A 14,395-nucleotide genomic window follows, 5' to 3' on the forward strand; every position below is an offset into this window, starting at 1 on the left:
TCAGATGCCTGGCTAACCCGATGATCATCCCGGGAGCAGACTAGCCGGAAGCCCCGACCGGTCGCCTCGGCTTGCGCCAGCCTTGGCCGACCAACGAGCGGAATTTTCCTGAGGCTTGACAACCCTCAGATGCCTGGCTAACCCGATGATCATCCCGGGAGCAGACTAGCCGGAAGCCCCGACCGGTCGCCTCGGCTTGCGCCAGCCTAGGCCGACCAACGAGTGGAATCTCCCGAGGCTCGGCCCTCGGATGCCTGGCTAACCCGATGATCATCCCGGGAGCAGACTAGCCGGAAGCCCCGACCGGTCGCCTCGGCTTGCGCCAGCCTTGGCCGACCAACGAGCGGAATTTCCCTGAGGCTTGACAACCCTCAGATGCCTGGCTAACCCGATGATCATCCCGGGAGCAGACTAGCCGGAAGCCCCGACCGGTCGCTTCGGCTTGCGCCAGCCTTGGCCGACCCGTGAGCGGAAGAATTTCCTGAGGCCTAACCCTCGGATGCCTGGCTTAGCGCCGGAAGAATTTCCTGAGGCCTAACCCTCGGATGCCTGGCTTAGCGCCGGAAGAATTTCCTGAGGCCTAACCCTCGGATGCCTGGCCTAGCGCCGGAAGAATTTCCTGAGGCCTAACCCTCGGATGCCTGGCTTAGCGCCGGAAGAATTTCCTGAGGCCTAACCCTCGGATGCCTGGCTTAGCGCTGGAAGAGTTTCCTGAGGCCTAACCCTCGGATGCCTGGCCTAGCGCCGGAAGAGTTTCCTGAGGCCTAACCCTCGGATGCCTGGCTCAGCGCCGGAAGAGTTTCCTGAGGCCTAACCCTCGGATGCCTGGCTCAGCGCCGGAAGAGTTTCCTGAGGCCTAACCCTCGGATGCCTGGCTTAGCGCCGGAAGAATTTCCTGAGGCCTAACCCTCGGATGCCTGGCTTAGCGCCGGAAGAGTTTCCTGAGGCCTAACCCTCAGATGCCTGGCCTAGCGCCGGAAGAGTTTCCTGAGGCCTAACCCTCGGATGCCTGGCTCAGCGCCGGAAGAGTTTCCTGAGGCCTAACCCTCGGATGCCTGGCTTAGCGCCGGAAGAGTTTCCTGAGGCCTAACCCTCGGATGCCTGGCCTAGCGCCGGAAGAGTTTCCTGAGGCCTAACCCTCGGATGCCTGGCTCAGCGCCGGAAGAGTTTCCTGAGGCCTAACCCTCGGATGCCTGGCTTAGCGCCGGAAGAATTTCCTGAGGCCTAACCCTCGGATGCCTGGCTCAGCGCCGGAAGAGTTTCCTGAGGCCTAACCCTCGGATGCCTGGCTTAGCGCCGGAAGAGTTTCCTGAGGCCTAACCCTCGGATGCCTGGCCTAGCGCCGGAAGAGTTTCCTGAGGCCTAACCCTCGGATGCCTGGCTCAGCGCCGGAAGAGTTTCCTGAGGCCTAACCCTCGGATGCCTGGCTTAGCGCCGGAAGAATTTCCTGAGGCCTAACCCTCGGATGCCTGGCCTAGCGCCGGAAGAATTTCCTGAGGCCTAACCCTCGGATGCCTGGCTTAGCGCCGGAAGAATTTCCTGAGGACTAACCCTCGGATGCCTGGCCTAGCGCCGGAAGAGTTTCCTGAGGCCTAACCCTCGGATGCCTGGCTTAGCGCCGGAAGAGTTTCCTGAGGCCTAACCCTCGGATGCCTGGCTTAGCGCCGGAAGAATTTCCTGAGGCCTAACCCTCGGATGCCTGGCTTAGCGCCGGAAGAGTTTCCTGAGGCCTAACCCTCGGATGCCTGGCCTAGCGCCGGAAGAGTTTCCTGAGGCCTAACCCTCGGATGCCTGGCTCAGCGCCGGAAGAATTTCCTGAGGCCTAACCCTCGGATGCCTGGCTTAGCGCCGGAAGAGTTTCCTGAGGTTTAACCCTCGGATGCCTGGCCTAGCGCCGGAAGAACTTCGGGAATCAAAAGTCAGCAAGAAGCAACCGCCATACGCCATAAAGAAGGCGGGAAGCTTGAAGCGCGCGCGCCTCTCCGAAGGATGGCGGCAATCTCGAAACATCACTCCCTTCACCTGTTCCCCTTCTGGTTCCAGGCTTGGAAGTGGGGGGCTACTGTTATGGGGGAATTGAGCCGCCATGCCCCACGTGATCGGCACGCGTATCCAGGAAAGCTACAGCTGCCCTATGATCCAGCACTCCGACCCCGAGTCGGACCTCCTCGGCTCCGCAGCCCGACCCCGGGTCGGCTGCCCTATGATCCAGCACTCCGACCCCGAGTCGGACCTCCTCGGCTTCGCAGCCCGACCCCGGGTCGGCTGCCCTATGATCCAGCACTCCGACTCCGAGTCGGAGATCTTTTGATAACGACAGGCTATTCTCCAGAGGCACGCCGCGGCCTCCTGCTCCACTACTCCCTGCAACGGCTGTACCCGATGCTGCCCACGATCTCCTGTATCAACCGTACAAAGCGGAGCTCCACTACGCCCTGCCATGACCGTACCCAGCGCTGCTCCACGACGCCCCGTAACGGCCATGTCAGTGGCCATTCTATCGTGCCCCACGACGACAAACCCCCCTGAGAGACCTCCCAGCCAGGTATATATGCGGCTGGGGGGAGAAGGGGGGGGTAAGCAATACCTCCCAGAGCACTCTCTTCCACTTGTGATTATCATCTCTCCTCCTCCAATCTCCTCTGACTTGACCGTCGGAGGGCCATCACCACCCTGGTGGTGGTGCAAGGCTTGTTTGCAGGTTCCTTGGCGGAAGGTGGAGCGCAACCAGCACCAACCAAGACAACTCAGGCGGAACCCCGTTCACACCGTCGTGTCAATCGTTCTCGGTTTGGACCACCAGCAACAATAATAATTTTTAATTTGTCACATTAGACTTTGTGCTACTATGTCAACTCTTGATCTATCACTTCAATCTCTAAGCTGCCACGTCAGCTTCTAAGCTGCTACTTATGCTCTTGATCTAATACGTCAGTTTTCAAACTCAAGTTGTTATCTATAGTACTATCTTGAGTTTGAGAGGGGATGTTAGCATAATTTTAGGGATCATATAATAACCTATATCAAACCATAATATTTTTTTTATTAGCATGATCATGTATCGGCCTATATAATTTTCTTTATTAACATGATCTTGTTAGAATGATTTTAGGTACCAACTAGTAATATTTTTATTTGTTAGAATGATCATATATCGGCTTATATTATTTTTCTTACATGGAATCTATATACTAGCATATATAACTTTTGAAATATAACAAATATAATGGAATAGAGAAATAAATTTTTTTCTCTATTTTTTTATTTTTCTTTTTTTACAAATATTTTAACATAACTAATTCACAGACTACAATTTATGTTAAGATTAGGAGAACTCTTTAAAAAAGCAGGGGGTGTGTAGACTCAACATATTAGATTTCTATAAGATATTCCTTCAAATGGGACCAAAGAAGTAGACCTTCATAGTACATGCCCTCAGCGCTCGGATATGAGGACGGAGGTCACCATAACAGCCAACTCTTCCCAACCAAATGAGAGAAACCTTTTTGGACTTTTGGTTAACGATTTTTATTTCATTAAATTTTTTTTTTAAAATAATTTCTATAAATATGGTATCTGAAAAAATAGTTTTGACATATTTAGTTGAACATAAAAAAGTGGCACATTCGAGAGTGGCTTATGTTTGATTAACATCTACTTTTTGCAAAAAAATTGTATAAAATATCTATTATAAATATAATAAAGTAAAAGACATTCTTTATGAATTTGATGGCTTAAGGGTACTTTTTGAAAAATAAAGACCCTAATTTTCAACCGGTGGGAAAATAACTTTTTCATGACTTCCATAGATTTTTTTTCCTATGAAACATAGAAATCTTGTTCTCATGAAAATGCTACTTTTTCATTTTTTTTTTTTTTTAAACTCAACCTAAACTAAAATTATTTTTTTATTGACCATACTTTTTTTTTTCCTTCTTTTATCACGAACCAAAGGAGCCCTTAATTTCTTTACCAACCATTCACAAGTTGTCGTCACCTAAATAGACTATTCCTAACAGCATTGAAGTGCAATTGATACGTCATTTAATATCGGATAAAACTGCCCTTTCGGAAGGTTGACGATGCGTAGAACTGAGGTAAGAAGGCATCACGTGGAACTTGGACGCATACGATGGGGGTGGGATCCATGGTCCATGGAGTTGTTAGCTTTCCGTTTCTACTATATGTCTGTATCTTAATATCTTGTGCAAATACACGACTATAACTTATCTATATAGGCGGTCAAGATAAATTTAAACATGCTGACCAAACTTAATGCACTGGTATTATTGAGATTAAATTTAAATATTGCTAGATTCAGCAGCACAGCAACATAACCGCTTGATTATTTTTTTTTTTTGACAAAAGAACTATTTGCTTAAAATTGGCTTTTTTGACTCGACTCATGCTTGTTGGAATCGTTAAGGCAATGCATGAGATTTTCCAACAGGACTGATCACCTCTCTCTTGAAGGCTGGCTATTTAACCATGAAGGGAGGACAAAGCTACCATTGATTTTTTTCATAGGAAGTTTTGACATGAACTTGAAGACAGTACTAGATCTTCATGACAAGTAGATGTTGATAATTCACCTTGCTTGACGGTGTTACACTATCTTTTTCCAACATTACTTGCATGTCATTTGTTTGTTCTTGCATATCGTTCGGGTTAACTTTCCATCAGTGAATCTTCTCATGAAACCTAAAATTATAAATGACTCTCACGTCTAGGCCATCCATCACGAGAGAGAAGGGTTTGGTTGGAAGGTAAGACGATCATTGCATAAACTGATTCTTTGACTAATTGTAATGGTAAAACTAGCAAACACTGAAAAGAGAGGGAGGGGGAAAAAAAGGACATGCAACAACTGATATTTCTACCAAACGTACGTAAAATTTTTCATAGTAGACAAAGAATCAACGGGCCCAAATTAGGAAAAGAAATCTAATCGTCCCTTTTAATAATTTGAAATTTGACTGCCTTTAAGATAACCTAAAAAAAGGCTGCAGCCACTGCCTCTTATTTATACATATTTACATAAGCAGGCTGGTGTCTGTCGCTTGCTTGTGCCCCCATGGATACTGAGATAAGGCCATGTTCCTCTCTCTCCGTCTTTCTTCTCTTCCTTCTCCTCTCTTCTCTCAACATCCAACACTGTGGAGCAACTGATAGCATCTCTTTGGGCCAGTCCGTCTCCGGAAACCAGACCATAGTATCCAAAGAAGGCAACTTTGAGCTGGGGTTCTTCACACCAGGTAACTCCCGTAACTACCACATAGGTATCTGGTACAAAACAATTCCAGTCCAAACTGTAATCTGGGTGGCGAACAGAGCAACACCCATCTCCAACACCTCCTCTGCCGAGCTAAAAATCTCAGAAGATGGAAAACTAGTCATCCTCAACAGTTCCAAAATCCCAGTTTGGTCATCCAATTCAACTCCATCAACCTCGAATTCCACGGTTGCTGTGCTTCTGGACACCGGAAATCTTGTTATACGCAATGGGTCAAACACTACAATTTGGCAGAGTTTTGATCACCCAACTGACACATGGATGCCAGGAGGATGGCTTGGAGTGAACAAGATCACAGGGGAGTATCAGAGCACCACTTCATGGGAGAATCCTGAGAATCCCTCCCCCGGGCCTTTCGCTCAAAGTATGGACCCCGATGGATCCAATCAGTTCGTATTGCTGTGGAATGGTTCTGAAACTTATTGGAGCAGTGGGCTGTGGAATGGCCAGTACTTCACTGCAGTCCCTGGTACCAGAGAAAGCACTCCCTTCAACTTCACCTTCGTCGACAACAAGCAGCGGAAGTATGCCACGTATACCATCCTCGACAGTTCTTTCATCACTCGGTGTGTGATTGATTCATCTGGGCTATTAAGGCAATGGTATTGGCTGAACAGCACCCAGAAGTGGCAGACAGTCTTTACTCAACCTTTGGCTCAATGTGATGTCTACTCTCTATGTGGAGCTTTCGGTATCTGCGACCAGAAAAGTTTGAATATTTGCCGGTGCTCCCATGGTTTCGAACCAGCTTCATTGAAAGAATGGGAGTTCAATGTTTGGAATTCAGGGTGCGTGAGGAAAACCAGTTTGCGATGCAGCAATAAAAGCTCGACCGGTGGAGAAGGGGATAGATTCGTTGAGATGACCAATATGAGACTGCCTGCCAATCCGCAGAACTTGACTGTTGGGAGTGCTAAAGACTGCGAACGGGCTTGCTTGAACAGCTGCTCTTGCACCGCGTATGCTTATGCGAATGGATGCTCAATTTGGACTGGGGACCTTCGGAACCTTCAACAACTCTATGATGGTGATAGTGGAGCTGGAACTCTGCATCTCCGGCTCGCTGCCTCTGATTTCTCAGCTTCAAGGACCTCACATAAGTTCGTAATAGATCTAACCCTAAGTGTCATCGGTGGAACTATTGGGATCTTGTGTGTTCTTGTTGGACTAATTTGGGCATTTCAAAGGAGGAAACGAATTCGAATGGCAAAACAAGTTGAGGGTTCTTTGATTCAGTTTACATATGGCGATTTGCAGCGTGTGACCAAAAACTTTTCTGAGAAGTTGGGTGGTGGTGGCTTTGGCTCTGTTTTCAAAGGGACATTAATTGACTCAACCGAAGTAGCTGTGAAGAGGCTTGAAGGCTTGAGACAAGGGGAGAAGCAATTCCGAACCGAAGTGAGCACATTGGCTGCTATTCAGCATGTGAATCTGGTTCACCTTCGCGGTTTCTGCACCGAGGGCAGCAAAAGGCTTCTAGTTTATGAGTACATGTCCGGAGGTTCCCTGGACTCTCTTCTCTTTCAAAACAAATCCACGGTTCTGGACTGGAAGACGAGGTATCAAATTATTCTTGGGATTGCGAGAGGACTAGCCTACCTCCATGAGAAGTGCAGGGAGTGCATCATACACTGCGACATAAAGCCAGACAACATACTTCTAGACAAGGACTTCTGCGCCAAAGTTGCAGACTTTGGCATGGCGAAGCTCATCGGTCGCGACTTCAGCAGGGTCCTGACAACCATGAGGGGAACCGTTGGCTACCTCGCACCCGAGTGGATTTCAGGCCTGCCAATCACCTCCAAGGTTGACGTCTACAGCTTCGGGATGATGCTTTTTGAGCTGGTATCAGGCAAGCGAAACGCATCGCACTCTGCAGATGGGAGCAAAATCTTTTATCCGTCCTGGGCGGCAACAAAGGTCGTTGAAGGCGATATATTTAGCTTATTAGACCATGGATTCAAAGGTGCTGCCGACCTTGAAGAGCTAACCAGAGTCTGCAGAGTTGCTTGCTGGTGCATTCAAGACTCTGAAGCTGACAGGCCAACAATGGGACAGGTGGTGCAGATCCTAGAGGGAGTCCTGGAGGTGAGCATGCCGCCACTTCCTAGGGTTCTTCAGCTCCTTACGGAAGATCAGAGCCAAATTCGTGATGATTTGTCATCCACTGAATACAAAGATCCACTTGATCAATCTCAGGATTTCTATCCGTAATTGTCAAGCTATAAGGGCCACATGAATCTCTGCTGAGCATGCCAATAATATGTAACGGGTTAAAGTATAGCTTATAGTTGTTATGATCCTTAAGATGGATGTTTGTATGAGGGTGTAATGTTCTATAGTGGCTGTAATATCTATTTAGTGGCATAAATGAGTTACCAACTCATCACTTTCCAAGCATTAGTTATAAAGATATGTTAGATACATGAGTAAGCTGGCAACTACCGGATGTCTCTCTTGCTGAAGACTCTGTTCATGTTCTTTTTCTTAACAATTTATTTTCAAGGCATTTATTTCACAATTTCTCAGTTTTACTGAATCACATCAATAATCAAACCACATATACGCATGTGTTTATGAAGTTCATGGACCAGCCATCTGGAATGATCATACCCCATGGATGTTTTCTTGATTACAGATAATGTTAATTAGAGGTGGAGGAGGCTTCTTCCTCCCTCCCACTTCTTTGAAAGAGGAAAAAACTGACGTACGCCTAAGAAATATATCATTTCCTTCTTTAATCACATACCATCTAATTCTATTTTGTGCCTACCCCCATAACAAATTAAATAAATCTGTTCAAGCATGTAGATAAGCCATTTGAAAACGTCAGGTGGCTGGTGGCGTTCTTTTGTAGGCTCTACAGTACATCGCATGCTTCTGATCCATACTGTGAGGACTCGTGCGGGCGTGTATTTAGTCCCATATCGATTATTCGCTGGGTAGATATTGGGTACTTATCTAGGATCAAGGAATCCAAATAATACCTTCTGCCGAGCCATTTTGGGTGAGGTCATGAATTGTTACAAATAATATCAGAGCGGGCCTAGCCCATAACTTATGTGGACTAGGGGACACTGCAGTACGGATCTATTGGGGCTGACCATGAGCCGATCATTGTGTTTGTGATTAGATTTGAATGGATTTGGACTTTTAGCCTGACAAAGACGTCAGAGTTTAAATATGGGGAGTATGTGAGGATCCGTGCAGGCGTGTGTTTAGTCTCATATCAGTTATTCGCTGGATAGATCTTGAGTACGTATATAGGATCAAGGAACCCAAATAATACTTTCTGGCTAGCCATTTTGGATGAGGTCCTTGATTGTTATATATACTCTTTTTTAAACTAATTAGGCTTGTAGTATTAGCTCTTCGCTGAATAAATAAAGGAATCAGAGCAACAAATGGTTCTGTTGGTTCCAAAGAAAATAAGCCTGACAGACCCAGTTAGTACAGACAAGCATTAGCGGCCATGTATATAGGCCCGAGGAAACCGACTATTAATGTTAAAAGATATGAACCATAACTTATGTCACAACCTTAGTGAGATATTTGCCCATCTTTTCATCACATGCCGTTTCGCCCAAGCAATTTGAGGACCTATTGCCTCGTATCTTAATTTTAGTGTCCGGCCTTCCAATCTAAAAGCTTTTTGCTCCTAGAGGCGTAGGAAAATTTTCAGCTAACAAGGTCTGTAGTATTAGCTCTTGACTGAACAAATAAAGTAATCAGAGGTCAACAAATGATTATGTTAGTACCATAGAAAATAGGGCTGATTGACCCGGTTAGTACATACAAACATTAAAATTATGACGCTCTGTACCGACAATTATTTATTTAATGAATGATAGATTTGGACCTCTTTTTGTTATATTTTATTTAAAATGGATTTGTATACAAGATTACTATTGTTGGTTTGATATTATCGTGGACAGTAACCCATGGTATGATTCAATTGGAGAGAAAAAAGATTTTTCTCAACTTGTTCAACTCGAATCTCTCAAAAAAAAACTAGATGAAGATGGAAGAATTGCGAAAGTAGGACTTAAGACTCCGTTTAGCAGAGCTGTTGATAGTAGAGCTTTCAAAAGTAGAACTTTTATAAAAAGCTATTTATTGTTTGGTAACTACATTTCTAAAGTGCTGTAGAACTTTAATATATGTATTTAGTAAGCAAACTGAGAAAGTACTTTTGATTTGACAAAAATGACTATAAAGGATATTGCATTGTATTATACAATAGAGAATAATAAAATAGAATATGTATTAATACATAAATATATGATATACGTATAATATTACTGTAATATAATATAATATTATTATAATATAGTAATATAATATTGTATACTATAGCATAATAATATAATATAATTTGATATTATATAACATAACATATCAATGTCTTATGATATAATATAATATAATGGTGTGCTAGGGAGTGTACCTCTTTCGGGCTAGTCATATCTATCACAAGGCAAACAGAACAATGGATTGGGTTGTGGCTGCATATTCTAGTGAGGTGTTGTGGACCAACAATGCGAATGTGCCCCCTTTTTTGGAATATTTTGTTTTTTTGATTCTATTGGAGGTATTCATAAGAGATTGGTGTAAACGTCTGACTTAAAAAAAAAAAAAAAGAAAAAAAAAAAGACAAATCCAATAAGATATTAGTTAAACAACTGCCAGAAGCAAAAAATGAAAAACAATTTTTGAAAACCATCGGAGGGCTCTCCAGAATCCTTCCTCTCCCTCCTCCTCTCTCTCTCTTTCTCGCCCCCTTCCTCTCCAGCATGCGTGTGGTATCTCTTTCCGGCATTCGATCCAAAGATCTAAGCAGTTCAAGATCAATGCTTGCTGTCTGGTTTGATCCTTTGTTCTCTTTGATTTCTTTTTGTATTTCTCTTGCAGGGTTGTAAATTTGCTTATGATTCTGGATTCAGTGATTTTAATTTTGATTCACTTTTTTTTGATGATCATGGGATCCTCGATCTCTGGATTCTTGTAGAATTATAGTGATTTTTATTCTAAAAAAAATGTTATTTCCATGGTTATTCAGTCAGTATCAAGTCAAGAAATGCTTTTCTTGATGATTCTAGGGATTAGTTCTTCAATTCCGATGCTTCGTGTGTCTCACTCACATCTTTCCGATTCTAGGACGATTGATAGGGACATCAGCTAGGCCACCATTTTATTTGCATGTTTATTTTATTATTTTAGTTCTGGGTTTATTTTCATTTTAGGGTTCATTTGTGTATTTTGGGTTTATTGGAAATTATTTTGCGTAAGGGGGTTTTATTTTAATTATTCTCCTTTGGGCCCTATTTATAGGGGACTTTTATGTTGATTAGGGTTAATGAAGAATTAAGCATTTTCTTTCCCACGTTTTCCACTTCTTTCTTTCCCCTTCTCATTCTTTCTCTCCTCTTCTCTTCCTTTTCTCTGTCGTTTCCCTCCCTTCCTCTCCTCTTGTTCTTCCTCCCTATTCTCTGTTCACTATTTCAGAGACCAACTTATCAGCACTGTAGCCATTCCACCTCCTAGTTCGTCATCAACTTGGTATCAGAGCGAAGGCTTTGCCCTTGTTGCCAAAGTCCGATCCAGATCATCAGAGCCTTCCTGTGAAGACCGTGCTGGGCACTTCCTTCTCCTCTTCTCCCGGCTACTTATTCCAAACCGAGAAACAACAGACAAAAAAAAAAAAACCTTCTGTTGCCCCTTTCTTCTTTCACGGTTCCCACACAGAAGGCCAAAAGGAGAACACCCCTGCGCCGGATCTTCCCCGCTCGTCATCGCACCTGAGCCTACCACCGCCATCAGTCGTCGCCGCTGCCTCCGCCACCTGCAGCCACCATCAGCCGGTGTATGGCCGAACGTCGCCGGATCCCTAGATTTCGGTTGGCGCACGAACTCTACGCAGTACCCCGGCCACGGACACCGGAGCATGTCGAAGGGCCACGAGTGGTTCCCGTCGCCGGAAAGAAGAAGAGCGTCACTGCCCTCCTTGCGGCCTTGTCCCTCGAATCCGACGATACAACAGCCGGCCACCACATCCTTGCAGAATCCATCCGCCTTCGTGTCGGTCGTCGCAAGCCCGCAGCCTCCGCTGCGTCCTCCGCCCCGCCCGCAGTCGCTGCCGCGTCCGCAGCCGAGCAACCCGCAACGACCACCGAGCAACTCGGGTTGTCCTCCCGCTTCGGTCGGGAGGTTGAAGACGAGTGATAACGGGTAAGTTCTACACCCGTTATCCCTAATACCCGTTAGCCCGGATCCAAAGTCCAACAGTTTAAAAAAAAAAATTTCACGTGATCTGCACGAGCTGGGCTTCACAGTTATCGGAGCGGGTTTCAACCGAAATCCGAACCCGATAACCCGAACCCGATAAGGTTAAAAAAAAAAACTTACCTCTGTTTCTGCCGAAAGGAAACCCAAGGGGTTTCCGCCGCCATCACCGTCGCCACCGCCACCGCCACCGCCTCCGCCGCCGTCGCCAAGATCTGCCTCTGTCTGCACTGCTGCTGCTGTCGTCGCCCCGCCGTCGCTGCCGTGGCCGTCGTTGCTCCTCCGCCGTTGCGCCACCGCCACTCTGTCGCTCGGTTCCCACTGCTGCGCCCAAGCCCGAGCCTTTCTCGCCGACGAATACCACCGCCGTCGAGCATTCTACCCGAGCTCGCTGCCTGTGCCGCTCCGTCGCCGCCGCCTCCATCCGAGTCACTTCCTGCCGCCGCCGAGATCCGCGATCGCCCGAGACCATCTTCTCCCTCCCCACCGAGCCGTGCCGCCACTCCAATGCCGACACACGCCACCGCAGCTCCGCCGCCTCCGTTTGCCGCTACACCAGACCGCCGCCTCCACCTTCTCCTTCCCCCTCCTTCGAACCCTCTCTTCTCCTGAACCGGTTTCCCCTTGTTTCACTTCCCCTTTTCTCTCAGGCTGACTCTACCCGTGGACATTCAACAGACCCACAACCCTTCTTCAAGCCCAAGGCCCGCATGCCTTTTTACTCTTTCCACTTTTGATCCCAGGCCCACACAGCAGGAGTCTGCCCCTTTCTTAACGCCAAACCCACAAGGCCGCCAGCCCTTTTTTCTCAACTGCGGGTCAGAATCCAAGCCCAATAGGCTGCAGGTCCTATTACAGGCCGATCCAGCATCTTCTGCAGCCCATTCTAGAAATCCAGAAGGTCCTTGTACTGAAGATCCAGGTCCATAGCTCCAGCTAGTTTCGCCCGGCGCCAACTTCGTATCCGAGATTCTACAACGGACGCTTCCGGTTGACTGCATTCACCATAGGTAATAGATTCTTCCTCCTTTGGGCTTGTTTATCTAATTGTGTTCTAGTTCTCTTGCATGACAGCCATAATTGAAAACTTACTTTTCTGTCATATTTTGCAACCTTGAACATATATTCCTACATCCGTCCTATTCACCCTATAAATCTAGATATTAAATTAGCACACCCTAACGACAGGATAGTTCTCAACATACATAGATCAGATTACTTTCGGACTTTGAACGACTGTAATACGTGTTTGCAACCTAATTTCTTATAGTGACCAATTTTCTACCTTAATTCTGAAATAACCAAAGTGCAAATTAGTAATATTTAATTTATTTTTGTGAAAATTTGCTGATTTCCGAATTCATAGTAGATTGCATTAGTAGGTTGTCTTGCATTGCATTTGCTAAGTTAGGGTTCATTAGTAGCATTGCATATCATATCACCAACTAGAGTAGTCCCTGCATGCCAACCCGTAGTGGTAGAGAGTACCTCCTCACTGACTCTCAGACCCCTTTATCCACCATGGACCCTAGAGTTCTACAAGATATTTTGGAACAATTAGCTGCATTACGAGCTGATCAAGACGAATTCAAACGAGAGATCCGTGCTCTAGTGCAACACCCTAGGACTCCTGAATCATCAACCCCAATCGCAGCTTATCCCGAGTTTGGTTTGACCACACCATCTATAGCTTTTTCCCATCCCCCTAGGAACCAACTTCCTCTTGATCACCAGCGCGATCTTGACGAACGACTGCTTCGTACCGTCCGAGTAGATGCTCCCACATTTGCTGGTCAATTAGAGCCGAGTGTGTACCTTGATTGGAGAGCAGCCATGGATAACTATTTTGAGTGGTACGAAATGACTGATGATCGAAAAGTACGATTTGCTAAAATGAAGCTTATTGGGCAAGCTCACTGGTACTGGCATAATGTAGAACATAGGCGTGAGATCCAGAGGCTTCCACGTATCACCACTTGGGAGGATATGAAAGAAAAACTGAATGAGAAGTATCTGCCATTCTCTTACCGACAACGCCTTATGGATAGGTGGCAGAAACTAACTCAAAGGAACTTCAACCGTTGCCGATTACATTGCACGATTTGAGGAGTTTCACATGAGGTGCGGTGTAATCGAAGAGGAGACTGTTACTCTTTCTAGGTTTCGGGCAAGACTCCGCGAGGAGATCTAGAAAGAATTAATTCTCCGAAAGATTACCACCCTTAGCCAAGCATACCAGTTGGCTCAAGATGTGGATAGTTTCTTATGAATTCCTGTAGTGAGACGTACCGACTCTCGATCCATACCCCTAGGAGCCCGACCTAATCAAAGCTATCTCCCGCAATCCAGACCACTCTCCAACCATCCTACCCAGCCCGGCTCTAGCCAAACACCGACTAGGCCGTTCCCGATGCCTGCTCAAAGTACGTCAACTGATAAAGGAAAATGCATATTAGGGTCCAGCCCGCCCTCAAGAAGCCAAATCCAGTGTTTCAGGTGCCAAAAGTTTGGCCATATCGCGTCCCAATGTAATGCCAAGACCTATTTAATGACTGAACTGGAAGTAGGAACCCAGGAGACTGAATGTGTCAAAGAAGTCTATGAACCAAACATCGAGGATTTTGTAGAAGACTTTGAAGACGAACAGATCAGGTTAGAGTTTGTCCAGCCTGCATCCCAATATGATCCCACTGATCCGAATGACCAAAATTCTAGGCTTCATGTAGTTAGGTGTACTCTAGCCCAAACAAAGACCGAACAAGATTAGCGTAGAACCTTCCTATTTTACACACTTATTAAGATCAATGGTAAAACATGCAA

At 46.0% G+C, this 14,395-nt stretch overlaps 1 protein-coding gene across 1 annotated transcript; it reads left to right on the forward strand.

Moving 5' to 3' along the window:
- Positions 1-5,025: 5,025 nt before the first annotated feature.
- On the forward strand, positions 5,026-7,722 carry LOC120108390 (G-type lectin S-receptor-like serine/threonine-protein kinase At2g19130). Its single transcript, XM_039121986.1, has one exon. The coding sequence runs from the start codon at positions 5,075-5,077 to the stop codon at positions 7,505-7,507; it is 2,433 nt and encodes an 810-aa protein (XP_038977914.1). The 5' UTR covers positions 5,026-5,074; the 3' UTR covers positions 7,508-7,722.
- Positions 7,723-14,395: the final 6,673 nt, after the last annotated feature.

Source organism: Phoenix dactylifera, unplaced genomic scaffold (assembly GCF_009389715.1).
Source record: "Phoenix dactylifera cultivar Barhee BC4 unplaced genomic scaffold, palm_55x_up_171113_PBpolish2nd_filt_p 001309F, whole genome shotgun sequence".
NCBI classification, from domain to species: Eukaryota; Viridiplantae; Streptophyta; class Magnoliopsida; order Arecales; family Arecaceae; genus Phoenix; species Phoenix dactylifera.

Excerpts from the sequence above, each read along its gene's own strand:
- LOC120108390 (XM_039121986.1), top strand. The coding sequence starts at position 5,075 with ATGGATACTGAGATAAGGCCATGTTCCTCTCTCTCCGTCTTTCTTCTC.